This window comes from Zootoca vivipara, chromosome 13 (genome assembly GCF_965207765.1).
Source record: "Zootoca vivipara chromosome 13, rZooViv2.hap1.1, whole genome shotgun sequence".
Classification (NCBI taxonomy): Eukaryota; Metazoa; Chordata; class Lepidosauria; order Squamata; family Lacertidae; genus Zootoca; species Zootoca vivipara.
The window spans coordinates 27,808,926-27,829,033 of NC_142596.1; the positions used below are offsets into that span (position 1 = coordinate 27,808,926).

A 20,108-nucleotide genomic window follows, 5' to 3' on the forward strand; every position below is an offset into this window, starting at 1 on the left:
CCATCTTTCCTCTTCCTCCCTTGGCAGGTACCGGTATCTGCCCGTTCCTTCCCCATCCGGTCCCCTCTGGTTCGTCTTCCTTCAACCAGAAATCAAACGGGTGGGAGAGGGAAGCTCAATTGCACTTCTCATGGCTCCACGTTCTTGTTAACTTTCAGACCTCCGTGGATTTTCTAGTTTGAAGTGTCAACAGTTAATTTGTGCCTAGTTGGCACCTCTAGAGCTGCCAGCACGAGGGACCCCCCCCTCGTTATGGCCGCCACCCCCCGCGGGTGGGCAAGCAGAGAGATGCTCCAGAGATGGTGGAGGGTGGCGGGCTCATCGGGCATCCGCTCAAATACAGCGTCTGTCTGTGGCCTAAAATGTGATGTCCAGAAGCAAAGCACAGAGTTCTAAGGGGAAAGTGGGACAGAGTAGAGAGCTGGTTTCTGCTGGGAGTCAGTGCTAGTCCTGTTGCGCTGGAGGGAAGGGGGCCAAAGAGTCCTAGCCCTCCTCCCTTGCAAAGCTGGCAGGCCTGAGAAAATGAAGGTGGCTGCAGTCCTAGGCTTATAGAATCATAGAGTTGGAAGAGACCACAAGGGCCATCCAGTCCAACCCCCTGCCAAGTAGGAAACACCATCAAAGCATTCCTGACAGATGGCTTAGTTTATGTTCATAATTTATATCCTGCATCTTCAGCATTCCCAGAATGCTAAGGGACTAGTAAGAATCAAAAAGCACAATTTAAAGAAAGCATTTGAAAGTAAAACACCAAAATAATTCAACATACTGAAAAAACAACTGTCAGTTTAAATCAGGGGTGTCAAACTCAAATTCATCGGGGGCTGCATCAGCAATTTGGTCACCCTCAAAGGGCCTGTTGTATCTGTATGTGTCCACTCTTTATTATCATAAATTATTGTCACTGCATTCAATTATTACTGTTTTTTGTAATAATGTAAGTAATAACTAGCTCTGAAAGCAGAAACATAGTCAGAATAATGGCAAGTAGATATTCAAATGTACAATTATTGTACAATTTATTGAAAAATGATTTTTGGTAACTGCACTGGGTGGTGGAGGCTCGCTAGGGTTTCATGCAGGACCTTTGCAGAGCTACTAGTACCTGGAGATGCTGGGGTCCTTCTGCATCCAGGACAGATGTTCTGCCAGTGAGCCACCACCCTCTGAGGTTGACTCACTGAAGCTGCTCTCCTGGCTCCAAGGTTTAAGGGCCAGAAGTATAAAGCAGCATCCTATGTTTCTGAGGAGAGGGAGAGGGAGAGGGAGGAAGGGAGGGAGGGAGGGAGGGAGGGAGGAAGGAAGGAAGGAAGAAAAGAGGGAGTGGGAGGGAGAGAGGAAGGAAGGAAGGAAAGAGGGGAGAGAAAGAAGAGTAGGAAATAAGGAAGAGAATAAAGAAGGAAAGAAAAAGAAAGAGGGAGAGAAGACGGAAAGGGAGAAAGAAGGAAGGAAGTAGAGGGAAAGAAAGAATAAGAATGAGGGAGAGGAAGAAAGTTGGGAAGGACGGAAGGAAGAAAGGAAGAAAGTAAGGAAGAAAGGAAGGAAGAAAGAAAGAAAGAAAAGAGGGAGCAGGAGGGAGAGAGGAAGGAAAGAGGTGAGAGAAAGAAGAATAGGAAAGAAGGAATAAAGAAGGAAAGAAAAAGAAAGAGGGAGAGAAGACAGAGATAAAGAAGGAAGGAAGGAGAGGGAAAGAAAGAATAAGAACGAGAGAGAGGAAGAAAGAAAGAAAGGGAAGGGGGGGTCGCCGCCTTGATTCAGCGCCAGAAAAGAGCGCGAAGGGACCCAGGGGCAAAAAGCATTTCCCCGGCCCCAGCTGTTTGTCGGCGCTTTGTTGACGCGGCGCTTCAGCAGCAAGGTCCCACTGCTGGGTCCCGCTGGCTGGGGCGCTCGGCGGGCCACATGACGAGGTCTGGCGGGCCGGATTTGGCCCCCGGGCCTTGTGTTTGACACCCGTGGTTTAAATAGATGGTAAAATCAAACACTTCTGCCACCTCCAATGCGCCAGCCCAAATGAGAATCAGATCCTACCAGTGTTCTTAACTGGAGTTGTGATGCTGTTTTATATTGTTTTGGTTGATCTGCTGTATGTACTGTATTTTGCATTTGTTGCATCATGCTTTTACAATATATGTTAATGTTGTAGCAGTCTAGGAAAACCAACATGCTTTTTGCCAGTTCTCTAAATGACAGCAATGAGGTATCCATGTGAACCACCATGGGGAAGGTCTTCCAAAGTGAGAAGCCACCACAGAAAAGGCTCTTCCCTGTTGCCATTTGCCACATTTTGGGTGGTGGAGGCACCCAGGGAAAGGCCTCAGGTGCCCATCTCAGTGGGCGGATGGATTGATACAGGTAAAGGTGGTCCAACAAATGACTGGGTTCTGATAAGACATGTCAGGGTTTAAAGAGCCCTTTGAATTGGGCTCAGAAACTCACTGGGAGCTGTTTCTTTTTTCTTTTTTCTAAAATTCAATCTTTATTCAACAAAAATTAGAAAATTGCACAAACACACACACAAGGGAATAAATATAATAACACAAATACACACTTAAGTCACCCAACATAAATTAACAAACATAAATTAATATGTAAACAAATTCAACCAAAAATAATTGAAACTTGTTGGGCAAATTAAATCATTTAAACAATAAATAGTAAACAATATCAAATTAAACATAACATAACATATCCCCAAAGAATTTTATGAAATATAAACATGTAAACATAAAATCTATTCATTATAATTTAAAATTGGGAACTGTTTCAATACCGGAAAGGTTTGCATTCTTTGCTCATTTCCTGTCAGCAATCCAAGCAGCAGGGGCGTTCCAAACTATCTTCAATGGCAGCCCCATGCATATTGCAGTAATCAAACCACAGCCAGGGGGCATGGACAGCTCTGACTAACTACCTTGTCCAGGGTGGGTTGCCATTAGTGTATTGGCCTTGGCTGATAGGCAGCCGTTTGTGCCACCGAGGCTACTTGAGCCTCAAGAAACAAACAACAATCTCTGACTATGCACCTTATCACTTAGATAGTGCTTTCAAAGGGGCTTCGGTTTATTGTGAGGACATGCAAAGCGCCTTTCAAAGCACATTGCGGGCACAGCTGATGGGTGGCGCCTGCAAGCCCTCTTGTGTCTGATCCAAGTTGCTGCCTGCCCCCTCCTACCTAACACAGTATATGATGGTACACCAAGCTATGGCCCTTCCTGGTATCTTAAAACATGGACACGTCACAGGCAGACACCGCAGCATTGCAGCCTTATTCTGTCAGATCTCTTTCCTAATCACTCTTAAGATCACTGAGCTTTAACTGGGATGGGCTCAGAAGCTAGACCTCTGCAGCCACAACCAAGAAACTACCATGACTCTTACTTCCATCACCCAGAGGTGATAGACACCCTCAGACTCCAGGAGGCATGTTACGTGAGCTTCTCAGTGCACAGGAAATCAAGCAGGTAGCTTTGCTGTCACTAAAATACCAAGCAGGCAGGAAACCTCTTACATTAACCAGAATTGGGGTCATCTTAGTTACTGGAAATCACTGATAATTTTGTTTCATAACCGAAATGCTGATTCAAGGTGGTTTTCAGGGGGAAACAGAGATATGCATCTGAAACCCAAGAGGTCCCAGGATTTCCTGCTAATGAAGCAAGTTCTCAGTGTGCAGAAAGCAGGCCCTGCTAAGCACGGCTCACCTGCTTCCCACCCCATATTCTGGACATGGTCCTTCCTAAAGCTGGCAAGGAGGCACCCCTTCTCTCCCCCCCCCAAAAAAAGAGGCAGCAGCATCCATTACCCCACCACTGAAAAGCTATTGGCTCTTGCACGTTCTCCACATATTGGTAGCAAAGGCTATAAACAGTCCCAGTATTTGGGCCCTCCTGCAGAAAGCAATCACACAGGCAGGCATCCCCTGAAAAGAACTGCTTAGCTCATCCACAAATGCCACACTGAGCCTCACTAGGTGGCCTTGATCATGATGCTATCAGCTTGGTACTTCATCTGTAAAATGAGAGCAATGGTGAAGCCATCTTTGAATTTGCAAACTGAATTTTGGACAACTGGCAGCAAAGTACTTTACAAATTCAAAGCGCTCTAAGACTGATTAAAAAGGAGCAGCTAGTGAATTCCTCTGCTTACCACCGATTATTGAATAGGTACAAGGAAAGGACTACGGAACAGCGTACTGAGAAAGAAAACCCCACAGGACGCCACACTGCCGACATCCTGCACATTCCCAGGCAAACCTGAACAAGATGTCTGCACACCTCTGCGTGCTCTCAGGTGCTCAGGTTTCAGCTTCCCTGGCCAAAAGTTCCCTCTGTGGCATCATCATCCCTGCACTTTGGTAGCTGCCAGCTGATTTTGCTGAAGTAGACGCCTGGCTCAGCGCTCAGCCTGACTTGAGGGAATAATGCCTCCTTGTGGAGAAATAGCTGAGAAGGAGGATTTTCTTCTTCTTCATTTAATAATGTATGTAAAACAAAACTGTAACAGACACACAGAATGAGTACAGCTGCAAATGGAATAAAATAACAAAGTTCAAGTAAAGACTATCAGCGTTATCGGATGAGAAGTTCCAGTAAAGCTGAGTCAGATTTGTCATGCTTGTGATAAGGGTTGCTGGGATGCTGAGCTGAAGAGCAGCATGAAAAGATGCAGGATTATCCCAGGGTCCAAACCCTGCCATGGCTAACCCTTCCCCTTCTCATCACAAGGCTACAGGGTTGAGGGACAAACTCTGCCTACATGAATTCTGAAAGGCAATTTCTCAGATTCCCTTTGCTCAGTCTTCTCTACTGCTTCATGAACACACAAAATCTCCACAGAAGTGGAAGCTCATTCATTTCAGTGAAACCTACCAGGATGTATAAGAAGATGAGAGGCCCCACTCATATCTTCACCAAGTTTGTGAATTGCAGCTTTGCTTGAGTGTTAAAGCTTGAACCTTGGCAGAAGAGCTTGATGTATGGATCTGCCAATGTGTGTAAGTGTCTGAGATAGTTACAACCACTTTGACCACACTCACCACTGGCACTTGAAGAACCCAGTGAAAAGGCAATACAGTCCTCAGGCCACAAAAGACTAACCACCTCAGCTCCAGAGCCACCTTTTCCAACTTGGCATCTTCCAGGTCTTTTGGCCTGTCATTCCCATCATCCTTGGACCATTGTTCATGCTGCCTGGGCCTAACTGGAGCTATTATACACACACACACACACACACACACACACACACACACACACACACACACCAGGAAGGCACCAGGGGAAGCCAGTTCTAGAGAGTCAAACAGACAGTTTTCTCCCTCACACAATATTAGAACTCTCTGGGCCATCCAACGGAGCTGAACATTAAGAGATTGAGTACCACTTCATACTGTTAAACATACTTAAACACACACACAAGAGGTAGTGATGGTCACTAACCTGGATGGCTCTAAGAGATTAGATACATTCACGGAAGATAGGGTCACCAACTGGCTACTAGCCACAGTGGCTCTTTTACCTCCAGTACCAGAGGTAGTGTGCCTCTGAATACCAGTTGATGGGATGATGTCCTGCTAGCAGGCTTTCTAGAGGCACCTGGCTGGCCACTATGGGAACTGGCTTCCGGACTAGATGGGGCCTCTTTCGTCAGATACAGTCAGCCTCTTCCATACAAACAGGAGTGACTGCCATGCGGGGCACGACATAGGGGAGCAAACACTGGAAGGAGCAACTTCCACAGAGATCTTTGCCCCATGGCCAGAAGCCAAATTGCACAAAACATCAAAGGGTCAGATTTGGAATCCAACAGTGAACAGAACAGGAACCAGACACTAGGAACCCTGAGGTGGGAGCCAGCAGAGCACCATCTATGGGGGACCCAGTACAAAATGGTAACCCAGGCCACCACCTCCCACTGGCATACCACAACCCAATCCCTACATTCAGGAAAGAAAGCCAGGAAGGAAAGAAAGCCATTTTTTAATTGTTTTACTTTTCTTACATTACACTGGGGCTTTTCTGCCATGCCTCCAACCACCACCCGTACCCACGATTTTTAATAAACATTCAGTCTAAAGAAGAGTCCAACAAAACTAACTATATAATAACTTTCAATTGTCCTAATAAAAACAATGTCCTGTTGTTCTGATCCAATGCAGCAGCACACACTTCATAAACACTTTACACCTTAATTTTTCTGGACTTTTCAATTGCAAAATCACGTATCATCCCCCTAAAGTTTATTTATCTTGCCAGTTTACTCTCATACGACAATGCACATAAAATAGCCAGGTGGCCTAACTGTTCCTGCCTAGTGTGTGGTTTGAACTAGACATTCCCCAAACACATACCGCTACTTTGGACTTGTCAATCTGCCCAGCAGTGCTGGCTCTGTCCCTGGGATGAATGTCCTTGATTATTATGCTTTGCCCCTTCCACAAACTTGTACCTTCTTCCTTGTGCACAACGAAGTCTGGATCAGGCCAAAAGGGGCCCATCTGGTCCAGCATTTTGTTCTCACAATGGCCAGGCATATGCCTGTGGGAAGCCCGGAAGCAGGACCACAGCACAAGAGCCCTCTCCCCACCTGTGGTTTCCAGCAACTGGTATTCAGAAACATTACTGTCTCTGGCTGTGTAGGCAAAACAGAGTTTGTTATAAAGGGAAAGGCAAATAGTGTTCTCTCTCAAAAAGCATGTCCTAATTTAACTACCCAAGCTTACTCTCAGAGATAGGGAAGGGCCTGGCCCCACAACTCACTGTTCATAATGTTGTTTGTCCTGCTCTTACACAGCTTCTGATTGGCTTCAACAAATTTCACAAGATATCTAGACAATAGTGGCACAGATAATGTCCATAAATATCCTCAAGCATAATCTACAATTTAGCCTCCATTTCTTTTCCTTGCAGCAATGGGATTGTAGCCTAACCTGCCTCCATCACAGATCTCTGGACCCTAATAAACTCTACCATTTCCCCTAACTGACCCTCTAATATTTGGGCCTGAAATGAAGGGGAGTGAGGCATGTAAGGAGTGAGGTAAAAGATGCTGGGAGACTGAGAGACTATGGAGCAAGCTCCCAGGCCACAACAAGACCCCCAACCAGGAAAACCTAACCTCGCATCTCCACATCAGGAATTGGTGGTTCTGCAAGTGTGGAAGAGCAATGTGATATTCACATGTCAAGTGACCTGAAGATACACAGCCATTATGCTGGTGGAACAGCTGCTCTAACAAGTGCTCAGCTGGGAGAGAAAGCCCAACTCCAAAAAATGCAAAAGCAGTGTTAAAAGAACAGGCACCCCTATCATCCCTGACACAGCGCACCAACCAGAGAGGATGGCTTAGTCTCCATGTGACATGAAGGCATACCATAGCTTTGCATGAACAAGAGAGCATGCAAGTGAGTGCATGAAGCAAAACTCCCAGCTGCTTCACTCCTCCCTTCATCCTGCCGCCGCTATCATGTTACCCTGATTGAGACCATAGTTGATTAAGCATTAAACCATAAGCTCAGGTTCAGATGTATCTCCCAGTGGCTACGGCCAGTGTTAGAAACTGAAATATGAAAGCTAGGAGCTGAATGGCACCTTAAACCTAGGTTATGGGCGCAACAACGGAATGTCTAGGCACGCTTTTTTATAACAAGAATGCAAAGCTGAAAATGAATGAACTGCAGTTAAAAAATTATATTATGTTAATTTTTGACATGGTCTAGTCCTTCCCCTGTCCACCCCTCTAATACTCTTAAGAGGGTCTCTTCTTCAGTCTTCAAATAGTAGCTGAAAGTGGGGATGCAGAAAAAGGTCCTCCTTTGCTTCCACTCTGCAGTTTTAATCTGAAATCTTAGGCACAGTACTGCACCAAGCTCAGAAACTGCTCACGCTGATGAAATTCCGTCGCAAAATGCGCCTAGAACAATGGGAGTTTTCAACATTGGCTACAGCAGTACCAAGTGAAGGAACTCTGTGGTTTAGTCCACAAAGCAGAAACAAACAAGTTCAGGATGTTGCTGATTCTAATCCACCTGGGGGAATTTTCATCAGTTGAAAAGGATGTTGTCAGCACAGCTATGGAGAAACATGAGCAAATGCACACACTGGTTCCTGTGGAAATTCAATTACCCCCAAGGGAAAGCATTATGTATGGCAGATGCTGGTTGGGAAGGTCTGGCATGTCCCCATGGTCCCTCAGGAGGCAACATGGCACCAGGGTGGGACTCCACATGACACCCTGGTCCACAAATGTGTCTCAAGGGAAGTGGAACTCAGGAGTCAAGCGGGAAATGAGTACAACAGCACTAACCCAACTTGTGTGCCCAAACAGGTGGTGTCCAGAGGCATGTTGTCACCAATACTAAAGGTAGTACAGAGCCATTATGGCTTGTAGCCAATGGACTTAGTCTCTGTATAGTTTAATAAGATGCTGATCAGGAGAGACCTAGGGGATTTACAGTAAGTGTGCAGGGTTACATTAAATGAATTCCATCCTTTGGAACTAAAGCAGATTGCTGAGAAGTTCTGTGTATCATGTCTGAGAAACCCTGCAGAACAGGTGAGGTGCCTCAGGACTGGGAACAGGCAGCTGTTGCTCCGAACCTGATCCCTCAAAGGGACCCTGTCCAGTCAGTCCCTGCTGACTCCTCCTCTGCAGACCGTTTCCCCATCCACACTACCATCACCTCACCTGGATTAAGTTTCAGCTTGTTTGTCCTGGCCCATACCACAACTTCCTCTTCCAGATGGCCTCTCTGGAACCAAGAAGTGGAAAACAGAGGCAGAGAAAGTTATATGCACACTGATGACGTTGCAGCCCAAACCTAAGTCACAAGTAACAATAGTTCCGCTTTGCTCTGCCCTCAGACCACACCTGGGGCTATGGAGGATATGCAGACAGACTGCAGCAGGTTTAGAAGAGAGCAAGAAACATGCTCTGAGATGTATAGGGAAGAAGCCCTATGCGGGAATGTTGAAGAGATTGGGCATGTTTAGGCTGGAAAACAAAATGGATGGGGAACATGACTGCACTCCTCAGGGAGGGCAGAAATGCATGTAATGGGGATAAAGGGGAGGTTTCAGTTTAACACTAGGAATAACTTAGAGCAGAGACAAAAGAACCACTGGCTGTGGAAGGGATCACTGGGTGGGTGAGCTCCTCTCCCTTCATGTAAGTATTGGGTGGGCAACCACCTGCTGGAGCTTCTACGGTAGTTCGAGGAGTGGGTCGAAACTCATGGCCAACACACACCTCTCTTATTTTTCTAACCCAGATCTTATTAGTGGCTTTATTTAAAGAAGTATCAAAGCGGTTTCACAATTTAATTTAATACTATTATTTAATAGCCTTGCAAATACAGAAGCAAAAAGTGCTCATAGTTCGGCCCCGCCCCCCGCCCTCAAGAAGGCTGGACTGGTTGAGAGTGGCTCACGACACCCCTGCAGTGCAGGCCAAGATTAATACTGGCCTGGAGGGCGAAGGGGCTTCTTTCAGGAAAACGAAGCGGGGGCAGGAAGCTGAAAAATGGGCCACAAGACGAGGGGAAGCGGGGGAGGCAGGAGAGGAAGGCGCTGCTCAGCAAGACCGTTTTTCCCCGGTGTGTAGGCGGAGCGATTACGGCCACACGGGTACGTAGAGCCAGGGGCGGCGCTTAAAGAGCGTCGAACAGGCTACAGCGGAAGCTGTCGGGCGACAGAGGAAGTGACGTCTAAACTTGTGTGCTGACATGCGTAGTGGCATCTAACCTGGCTTCCGATTCCGGTTTGTTCTGGACAGAGCTTCCGGCTAGAGCTTGGCGTCTGTATTTGTGTGCCTGGTTCAGTGGGGGCTCCTTTCGCCAGACCCAGAGGAGGAGACACCGCCGCCATGTCGGGCTCCAGCAGCGCCCTCATGAAGCAGCCCCCGATCCAGTCGACGGCGGGGGCCGTCCCCGTCCGCAACGAGAAGGGTGAGGCGTCCTGGGCCGGGGAGCGGGACATGGGGGGAATCTTCCGTATCCTGGACGATGGGGGGGGGGAGAGAAGCAGCTGAACCTGAGCTCTTCTCCCTCCTGGGGCAGGGGGGCGAGGGGGGGCGCCCAGGGGCAGGCTCAGTTTCTCCCCTCCTGACCTCTTGCTCCACTTCCAGGGGAGATTTCGATGGAAAAGGTGAAAGTAAAACGCTACGTCTCGGGGAAGCGGCCAGATTATGCCCCCATGGAGTCCTCGGACGAGGAGGACGAGGAGTTCCAGTTCATCAAGAAGGCCAAGGAGCAGGAGCTCGAACCAGAGGAGCAAGAGGAAGAGCTGGCCAGCGACCCCCGTTTGCGCCGCCTGCAGAACCGCATCTCAGAGGATGTGGAGGAGAGGTGAGGGGCAGCAGAAGGTTGAGGGTAGAGTTGCTTGGGAGGTTGCACTTGGCATGAAGTGGAAGAGGACAATCTGTGGGGGAAAGGCTGTGATAACCTGACATAGGAGGGGTGTTTTGTGAGCTGCATGCCATTTTGTCACATTAAAGGTGGGAGTTAGTATAATTAGAGCTTTATTTGATTCATGAAGCACCTGTCCAAATAGTACTCTTGTGTCACATTCCATACTGCTTTCCTTGATCTGCTTGTTTTATTTTCTTGGGTCTTATTTTGTGAGTATTACAATTATAAAAACCAGTAAAAAATATTACAAAAAGGTGGGTGTCTGTGTTCTAGGCTGGCAAGGCATCGTAAGATTGTGGAACCAGAAGTGATAGGGGAGAGTGACTCAGAAGTGGAAGGAGAGGCCTGGCTTGCAGAGAGAGAGGACACCAGTGAGGAGGAAGAGGAGGAGATTGACGATGAGGTACGAGCAGGCCTGAGGAGCCACATTTTCTGGTTACCCAGTCTTGGTGTTGGGTTCTGAATCTTGGGTTGAAATGTATGTAATTGGCCTGTATAATGTTTTTGTTTTGAAGTCTTTTAAGATAATATTTTAATTTCCTGTTAAAGCATTCCTGCTTTGTATGTATATTTTATATTTGACATTTATTCTGAATGTTCTAATGTAGGTTGTAAACTGCTTTTGAGATTTTTTTTCTTTAAAAATTATAAAGCAGTATAGAAGTGAGATGATGATTACAAGAGACTCATTGCTCTTCAAGGATATGGGCACTTTCCCCAGTTCTGCTTGGGAGATGCTGATGGGAACCATTGAGCTATGACCCTTTCCCAGATATGAACATATGAAAACTGCTTTATACTGTGTTGGCACATTGGTCCATCTAGCTCAGTAGATCTACACTGACTGGAAGCAGTTCTCCAGGGGTTTGGATAGGGGCCTCTCCCAGCCTTACTTGGAGATGTTGGGGGTTGAACCTGGGACCTGCATTTATGCAGATGCTGTACCACTGAGCTCTTCTTTCTTGATAGGAAATTGAACGTCGCCGTTGCATGATGCGGCAGCGTGCACAGGAACGTAAGAATGAGGAGCTGGAAGTCATGGAGGTGGAAGATGAGGGCCGTTCTGGAGAGGAGTCCGAATCAGAGTCTGAGTATGAGGAGTACACAGATAGTGAGGATGAGACTGAGCCACGTCTGAAACCTGTCTTCATCCGCAAGCAAGTGCCATCAGTCCTGAGCAGGGAGGGGGGAGGCTGGTTTCTAAAACACAGTTGGTAGCTGAGCCTTCCTGTCAGAGCTTCCTGGCTTGGGCTACTTTCAGAGTTTCTTTCTGTTGACAACACATAAATGCAAGCCTATGGGGTGGGTGGGGTGCTTCTTAGGAGAAGGTTATGACAAGGGAGGCGATTGGTTCTAGTGAGCGGTCTGTTTGGCTTGGGGGATGGTTTGAGTTGATCTTCAATGTCTTCTGCAGGAAGGACAGAGTCACAGTCCAGGAGCGAGAGGCCGAAGCACTGAAACAGAAGGAACTGGAGCAGGAGGCCAAGCGAATGGCTGAGGAGAGGCGCAAGTACACCCTGAAGGTATTGTTAGGAAAGGCAGACACATGGGTTTCATGGTTAGAGGAGCCTGAGTACCCCAGGACACTCACTCTCTGTTAACTTACTGTAGATTGTTGAAGAAGAAACCAAGAAAGAGTTGGAGGAGAACAGGCGCTCCTTGGCAGCCCTCGATGCTCTGGACACCGATGATGAGAATGATGAGGAAGAGTATGAGGCCTGGAAAGTGCGGGAGTTGAAGCGCATCAAGCGGGACCGAGAGGAGCGTGAGGCGTAAGTGAAATGGGATGTGGCACAGTCCATTTGAGAAGGGAGAGGTCTTCTGGGTTGCTCCAGTCAGGAAGAATAGGTTGCTTGGGTGTGGGTCTGATCTTGCTGATATCCATTCCCCAGCTGACAGAGTCTTATGCAGTGAGCAGAAAGTTGGGGAGTGGACATCACTAATTGAAGTGGAATGGATTTAGATCCACCCAGACTCCTGGAAAGGGATGTTTACAGAGATCTCCTGTGCAGAATCTAAGTGTCTGGAGTGAAGGAGTATATGTTCTGCTCCACACAGGATAGAGAAAGAGAAGGCAGAAATTGAACGAGTGCGGAATCTGACTGAGGAGGAACGACGGGCTGAGCTCCGAGCGAACGGCAAGGTCATTACCAACAAGGCAGTGAAGGGCAAATACAAGTTCCTGCAGAAGTACTACCATCGGGGGGCCTTCTTCATGGTGAGTTCCCTGTCATTGAATACACAGCAAGAACTCAAATGTGCACTGGAATGGAAAGGAGGCTGCTATCCAGGATATAGCCGCCACGGGGAGAGGGGGGCTGAATTCCATCACTTCTCTCAAGCAGTCCCTGAACAAGTGTGTTCTTTTCTGTTTAGGCTATACTATGCAGGCCTTTTCTCCCAAGGCCAGCCTAGGGATGCTTGGTAGAATAAGGGTGAAGAGGCTGCTGTGAGCAAACATGTCTCTACTTACCTGCTGTGCTCTTTGTTCTCTAGGATGAAGATGAGGATGTATACAAGAGGGACTTCAGTGCTCCAACTCTGGAGGACCACTTCAACAAGACCATCTTACCCAAAGTCATGCAGGTACATGAGGAGAAGGAGGGGGCTCTGTTGTTTGGGCTTGGAGCCCCAACTAGCTTTGGCTTGCTGATGTTATATGCATGTGCCCCCTCCAACCAGAATTCCAGAAAGGTTGAAGTAAAGTGAATTCTTTTTGAAGCTTCTCCATTTCTTAAACTCTTTCCTCTGCAGGTGAAGAACTTTGGGCGCTCTGGACGAACAAAGTACACCCACTTGGTAGACCAAGATACAACCTCTTTTGACTCTGCATGGGGGCAGGAGAGTGCACAGAACACCAAGTTCTTCAAGCAGAAGGCAGCTGGTGTGAGGGATGTCTTTGAGAGACCCTCTGCCAAGAAGCGGAAGGTTACCTGAGTCATCAAGAATAATTTGGGGCACTGTTAAGATCTTGCTGGATCAGTTTTGCCCTGTTTCTATGACATGGGACTATAGATCATCAAAGGCCTGGACCCACTTTTTCTGTCATCTTTGGATGGAGGATTTGACCCATAACCATAGCCCATTTTTAAGGAGTTTGCACCAGCTTGGCAGACTCATCATTGCCCTTGAAGTACACCAGCTCCCTCTACAGCCCTGTTTTTAGTTTTGGGAGGCATTTTCCAATTGTAAATATTTCTTGTTCTCTCTAGAGGGGAGAGAAAAGCAAGGTGACACCTGTATTAAATGTATTTCTTACCAAGTTGCTGTTGTGGTAATGTTCTAACAAGTAGGGACCCTATTGTGGCAGACTCTAATGATGCTCTAATAAGATAGTTAGACCCACTTTTAGTAGAAAGGGGGCTTGGCAGTGCTGTGTGAGAAACACATTTTGGAACCTCTCTGGCTTGTGGGCAGAATTAGGCCCATGAGACTGTTTTCCCCCAACCACACTCACAGGACATCGGGTGCGGGATGTAAAAGCTATGAAAGCATAAACAGGAGCTTCAAGTTGTTCCTTGTAGGTGCAGCTTCCGTTTGGTGCTGTTTAAATTGGCAACAACTGGATATGGCCCAGCACCCCAGTGTGCAAGATGTAAGTTTTGAAATCATCTAGGTTTAGTTTCCTGGAAGATTTCAAAACTGACCTCATGTTCCCACAAACCTCTTCATTTTTCTGAGTCCCATCTAAAGGATTGCCGATAGTAGCTTAGGAAAATTCCAGTACTGGTTGACTCAAAAATAATGGCTATGGGGAATTAAGGGCCCACAGTATAGTTTACAATGCAACTCTGTCTACCCAAACTGGAAAGGGGGGGGAAGCTGCCCACTGGTTGATTTCTCTTCCTGTCTCCTCCGCATCACTCCACTGTTTCTCCTTGTCTGGGAAAGAACACCCAATGGCTTTAAAAGTCTGGATTTTATATTGAATTCTTCAAGTTGTTGTTTTAATGAAACAAAAGGATCCCTGAATGAAAATAGGGCACCAGTTTACCACCACGAGTCCTTCAGTCAGCTATCTGAGAACCACCCTGGGATCTTCGGATGAAGGGCAATATACAAATTTAATAAATGACAATAATAAATATCTTATAAACCACATTAACAGCAACTTCAAAAAAATTGGAATATTTATTCCAGCAGCTTTAAAAGATCATATGCAAAGAACCTGTGCAGAACAGGCCAAAGAGAGGCTATCTCCTTCCCTTGCTCCTCAAAAGTCCATCTAGCAGGTGGCCCTCAGTTGGTGAGGGTAATCAGTGCTTCCACCACGTTCCCCATGTGTTCTCGCAAGCTGCGTTCTGCTGCTGCCCTGGATATTTCCATCTCGTTCATCTGTAAGGAAAAGAAGATTCTTCACCAAGAGGTGACAACTAAAATGGCCTGTAGTGACATCAGAAAGCAGCCTCTGTCAATGCTGAGCCACCACCCAAGCTGTCCAATCAACATTGTGCTAGACTCACAATCAACTCCAAATCTTCTTTCTTGATTGTGACTTTGGCCAGTTCTTTTTCCCTGAAATGGAAGGAAGGAAAGAGGAATTAAGACTCTCTTATCCTGCTCCACTCTCTAGTAATGAAATGCAGACCTTACTGCCACCCTGTCCCCACTCCAAGAACTACACATAATAAAAACACAGCTCTGGCTGTCTGCAACCAAGCACCACTTCCCCCCATTAATGTCAAGTGCAGCAAAACCAGCCTAACCCCTAAACAGTTTTAGAATATGGAAATGTGTCCTTAAACAGCAGTTTAGCATGTAGACACCATTCCACTGTGGTGTGTTCATCAAGACACTGCTACCTCCAAGCTTGGTCATGGTTTTTAATGTTTTAATTCTGTAACCTACCCTAGGAACTTCAGGTGAAGGGTCGATAATAAATAAATTAGCAATAATAGTATGCATGCACATCTGGCACTGAATTATGTTTACACATTGTGTGTCACCTCTACAGTTCTGCTAGAAGCAAACAAGTCTGCTCTCCCTTAGCAGGAGATGAAAACAGGGCACTCACCGCTCCTGCTTTGCTTTCTGCTCTCTGGATCTTCGGTCTCCAATCACTGACATCGCCTAAACAAGAGAAAGCAAATTAAACACCCACCCTTGGACTTTAATATTAATAGCCAGACCCAAATCTTGTACCTTAAAGAGCAACCAAATTATCTCACAGTATGAGCTTTTATGTAACACAAGTATAGAGGGGGGGAAACAGCCAGATGGCAGTGAAATTCAAAAAGTGTTGTCAAATGGCAACGAAGTACAGTTTACTTAACTGAGTACACTTAATTGGGGTGATGGTAGGCCTAGATGACGTATTGCCCGGGACTGGTTTGAAGGCCAGAATGCAATGACGCCTTCACCTGGCAGTATATCAATGTTTGGTTGGTGATACATTGCAATATTGGAAAGCTTATCTCTCCCAGCCCTAGATGATGGAGCCCAAATCATTCTAGGTAGTCAAAATCAAGCAGACTATAATGAGATTCAGTGCATGTCAATTCACAATTACACATTTTCAGGTAGAAGTCTGGCTGTGAACTACCCTGAAAATTAGGCTTCCTGTCACTGAAAAGACCTTGTGCTTCTGATCACTGAACCGCTGCTCTTGAGGTATATAAAGAGAAATTGGTGCAGGGAGTTTCTAAGCTCAATGTGCACCTGAAAAACACAAGTCTCAAAGTTATGCAAGTTCCTTGTGGGAGAAATTTCCACACCTAGACAATGTGGGTAATCTACAATGCAAATCTGAATTGTATTTTTTTAATGTTGACTGCAAGGAATGTTAGGGGTTGAACCAGATGGTTCAGATAATAATTTGCTGATGCATCAATTCCTTTTACACACCACAAGTACTGTGACAAGGCAGTCACAAGTACTGATTCACAAATAAAGCACGGGGGGGGGGGTACTTTTAATCATTTATATTAAAATATTTTTCAAACCAGCTTACAAGAAGTAGTACAACAAAATACCAGTTAAAAATAGTGTGAGAAGTATAAGCAACAACAGCACTGAAGCAAGCAAAAGAAACTTCAAAACAGCAGGGATCAAATCAAAAAGTCCTTCCAGATTAAAATGACTATCCTTAAAAATGTTAAGGGAAAGGGTCTGGATCTCCCTAGGTCAGTGGTTCCCAACAGGTGGTCCGGGGACCCCCAGGGGTCCGCGAGCTATGCCAGAGGGGTCCTCAAGATCCTATTAGAATAAAAAATATATTAAATATATTTCGTATGATAACAGATTTTTTGTTTTGGTCGCTTCCTGCATGAGCAGAGTCTAGCGCAAAACTAGAATTAGATAGAGGCAGTAGTTCTGCTGTATGCCGCAAGGGCTACAAGAAACTTGGAGATAAGGCAATGAAAAAGATCCTTCCATTTGCAACCACATATCGGTGTGAGCAAGCATTTTCTTCCATGGGTTTCATGAAAAACAAATATAGGAATCGGCTCGACATGCGGTCGGATTTCGGAGTGAAAGTTTCAAGTTTGGAACCTAATATTTCAGAAATAATGGACTCAAAGGACAGATTTAACTCATCTCATCAAGAACTGAAAATTAAAACTAACTGTATACTGATGGAGTACTCTGTTGTAACTGTAAAAAACGTATAAATATAAAATATAGAAAGCCTCTTAATTTGGCTCTCACTTTTTAATTTTAGGATTAGGAATTAATGGGGGTCCTTGTCACAATAGCGGCTCGATGAGGGGTCCTCGAGAAAATTTTGTTGGGAACCCCTGCCCTAGGTAGAGAATTTTACAGCTATGGTGCCACCATCAGGAAGCACAAGTGTTTCTCCTTCCCGTTTCTCTTTGCAACAGCCTGATGGAATGGCAGCTGCTACATGGCAGATGCAGGAAACAAGGCCCTTCCATCCTCTCTGGTAAGAGACCAGTGCCATTTACCTCTTTCTCTCCATCCCTGCTGATCATTATGAGTACAGTACTACTACCGGTATGTAGAATTAGTGCCTACTTGTCTTCTTGCTTAACTTTACTCCGGTTTGCAATGTGCCTCTTAGACTAAACCTGCTGGCAAGGATATCCAACTGAATAACTGGGGCGGGGAGTCTCTTGTCTTAAACCTTGGGCAGGCTCACAGAAGTGAAAGCAGCCCTTAAGAACAGAAGTAGGGAAAAACTATTTTCTCTGGTGGGCCAAATAAAAAAAATGGCCACACACACCCCAGGGTCTGCCTACCTGTCAATCACATTATGCCAAGCATATGACATCGGGTGGATCTGAACCTGCCAGGAAACTGCAATGCCCTCTTACAGATGCGATGGAAGGGAAGGCCCGCACAACACTGGTATGAGGCGTTTTGCTGTCTGAGGACGCGAAACAATGGGCGCCCACCCAGAGCACCTCGGGAAGGCCAAATAGTTCCAGCCCCAAAGACGAAGGACCCCGCAAGCAAACATCCCCAAACCGGCAGTAAGAGAGAAGTAGCAGCAGCAGCAGCAGCAAGGCGGCAGGGCAAGCGATGCTTCACACGGGCGTCCAGCCACACTTGCAGGGGCCTCGGGCAGCCTCCACACGCGCAGGGCTCCCCATTCCCACGTACGGCGCTGGGGCTCCAAGGGGCCCTTCGGCAGCGGTCCAGTCCAGCCGGCTCCGCCCCGCCCGCGGTCACCATGACAACCAGAGCCCCCCAACGCGGCCAAACGCATGCGCTCATCACCGTTTCCAAGTTGGAGCTCTGGATCTCTTTCTCCTCCGCATAGTCCGTGACGCGCTCGAGGTCGGCCGCTCCGCTGTCGTGCTTCCGCGGCTTCTCGGCAGGTCGCTCTCCGGTGCCTGCCGAGCCATTGGGCTCCGCTTCTAACTCCAGCTCTACATCCCCTTCAGCCGCCATCGCTCCGTCTGCCTTCCCCTCTCGTCACGTGGTAAGGCGCGCTTCCGGAAGCTGCGGGAAAAGGAGAAAGCGGCACTAATATAGAGATCAGCGCAAGAGCCTAGAGCGCCGATGCCCTGCGCCACCATAGAGAGTGGAATGTAGACTGGCAAGCCAAACATCTGCAGGTGGAGCTTCCAGGTTCTTTTTGACCTTCCTGCCCCCACCCGATAGAGCAAGCACTATAGAAACCTAGCAGTTATAAATAGGCGTGGTGGGCGGAGGAGAGAAAACAGAATGAGAGCAACAAAAGCAAAGGGCTCTACTCCTTTGTAGTTCTCATAGGAAAAATATGGCTTTTAAAAGATTTTCAAACACTAAAAAGTACCATGTCAATGCAGCCCATTGTCTCTTTATTGTGTGGGAAACCGTGGCTGAGGAAGCTACTGAATGACATTCCTGCAGTGTAGACCACTGCAATGTATGCTGCAGATTAGAGATGGAGACAGATTGAAGGTATTGAACAACAACCCTGCAAGGTAGTTCAGAATTATTTGTTCATTATTATTATTATTATTATTATTATCCAGTCTCTTGGTGGGTTTTATTTAAAGGAAATGTGGATTGAGCAACTGTGGAATTGATCACAGGAATGGCCCTGAGGGAAAGGGTGAAACACTGTTCCCACATTTTTGCAACAAAATCCTTCCCACTTCCTATATTTTATCTTGCAAGGAGAAAGCAACTGTGAGAGTGATTTTGATAGCAAAACAGAGGTGGAGGAGAGAAAGCCTTCACCCCTGGCTCCCCTGGGATTATGTTTGCATATCTTCTCTGACTTTGTCTCCTTAAACAAATACGTGCTTTCTTTTAGCACTGCATTAATGACCGCTTCCCCCTTTGCACCTTGTTTCCCCCCACCCCCAATATCCCCTGAGATTGGAGAATAGGTCAAGCTACAGTAGTTCATTGACCCTCCGCTTCGCAGCCCAAATCCAGAAGCCAACTGTATGCTATTCATCCAATGGACATTTGAGTTATTTGCTTACAAACTAAAGCTAAAATAAACAGCACCCCATTTACTGGAAACAAGACTGAAAGAGCAAAGAAGTACCTCCATTTTCTGGGAAGGGGACACAAACACTGCTGCCCAGTCCTAGCTATTATAAAAGCCTGGATTTTTGTATTGCTGCTCACATTTTTGTTCAGGGCCCCCCAAAAGAAACAGTCAGCCTTCAACCCTGAATCTGAACAACTTGCATCAGTCTAAATGTTTGGGCCAGGTATTTCTATACACCAGTTACGGCAGGCGGCAGGCATGGAGATAAGCTGCCACAGACTGCCAAACACAACGTTAAGAAAAAGCGTCTTGTGCCACCTTAAAAATTAACCAGTGTAAGCCTTTGTGGGCCTACGGGTCATGTCATCAGTGTTGTCCTGAGTTATCCTGGAAGGGCAGGCAAGTTGGTGGAATTGTAAACACTGAGGTCAAAAGGAAAAGCAGAAAAGCACAGGTGGTGGGCCTCTTGTGGATGTGGACTGAAAGTCCATCTAGTCTAGAATCCTGTTCTCACAGTGACCAACCAGATGTCCCTATAGGAAGCCTACAAGCAGGGCCAGAGTGCAATAACACTCGTGATTCCTATGAACTGGCATTCAGAGGCATATAAGAGAGTACAGGTAGAACACAACTACTGTGGCTAGTAGCCACTGGTAGCTTTTTCCTTCTTTAAATTATCTAATAATTTCATTTTAAAGCTATCCACATTGGTGGCCATCATTACATATTGTGGTAGCAAATACCATCATTAAACTATGGTGAGAAGTGCTTCTCTTCATCTCTCCTGAATCTCCCACCATCCAGTTCCATTGG

General features: G+C 46.5%; 2 protein-coding genes across 2 annotated transcripts; one reads left to right on the forward strand and one right to left on the reverse strand.

Annotated features, from left to right (window-relative positions):
• Positions 1–9,757: 9,757 nt before the first annotated feature.
• On the forward strand, positions 9,758–13,664 carry MFAP1 (microfibril associated protein 1). The gene is made up of 9 exons (XM_060282799.2): positions 9,758–9,940; positions 10,120–10,339; positions 10,676–10,805; positions 11,372–11,563; positions 11,821–11,925; positions 12,014–12,174; positions 12,461–12,620; positions 12,899–12,988; positions 13,157–13,664. The coding sequence occupies exons 1-9, from the start codon at positions 9,859–9,861 to the stop codon at positions 13,337–13,339; spliced, it is 1,323 nt and encodes a 440-aa protein (XP_060138782.1). The 5' UTR covers positions 9,758–9,858; the 3' UTR covers positions 13,340–13,664.
• An 850-nt stretch (positions 13,665–14,514) lies between these two features.
• HYPK (huntingtin interacting protein K) lies at positions 14,515–18,279 on the reverse strand. The gene is made up of 4 exons (XM_035132161.3): positions 18,083–18,279; positions 15,417–15,472; positions 14,866–14,917; positions 14,515–14,737 (listed from the first exon to the last, which is right to left on the reverse strand). The coding sequence occupies exons 1-4, from the start codon at positions 18,254–18,256 to the stop codon at positions 14,642–14,644; spliced, it is 378 nt and encodes a 125-aa protein (XP_034988052.1). The 5' UTR covers positions 18,257–18,279; the 3' UTR covers positions 14,515–14,641.
• Between the last annotated feature and the right edge of the window lie 1,829 nt (positions 18,280–20,108).

Coding starts and splice junctions, on each gene's coding strand:
- HYPK (XM_035132161.3), bottom strand. CDS start 18,256: ATGGCGGCTGAAGGGGATGTAGAGCTGGAGTTAGAAGCGGAGCCCAAT. Junction 15,473..18,082: donor AGAGCTCCAACTTGGAAACG/GTGATGAGCGCA, acceptor TCTCTTGTTTAG/GCGATGTCAGTGATTGGAGA. Junction 14,918..15,416: donor CAGAAAGCAAAGCAGGAGCG/GTGAGTGCCCTG, acceptor CTTCCATTTCAG/GGAAAAAGAACTGGCCAAAG.
- MFAP1 (XM_060282799.2), top strand. CDS start 9,859: ATGTCGGGCTCCAGCAGCGCCCTCATGAAGCAGCCCCCGATCCAGTCG. Junction 11,564..11,820: donor CTGTCTTCATCCGCAAGCAA/GTGCCATCAGTC, acceptor TTCTGCAGGAAG/GACAGAGTCACAGTCCAGGA. Junction 11,926..12,013: donor GGCGCAAGTACACCCTGAAG/GTATTGTTAGGA, acceptor AACTTACTGTAG/ATTGTTGAAGAAGAAACCAA.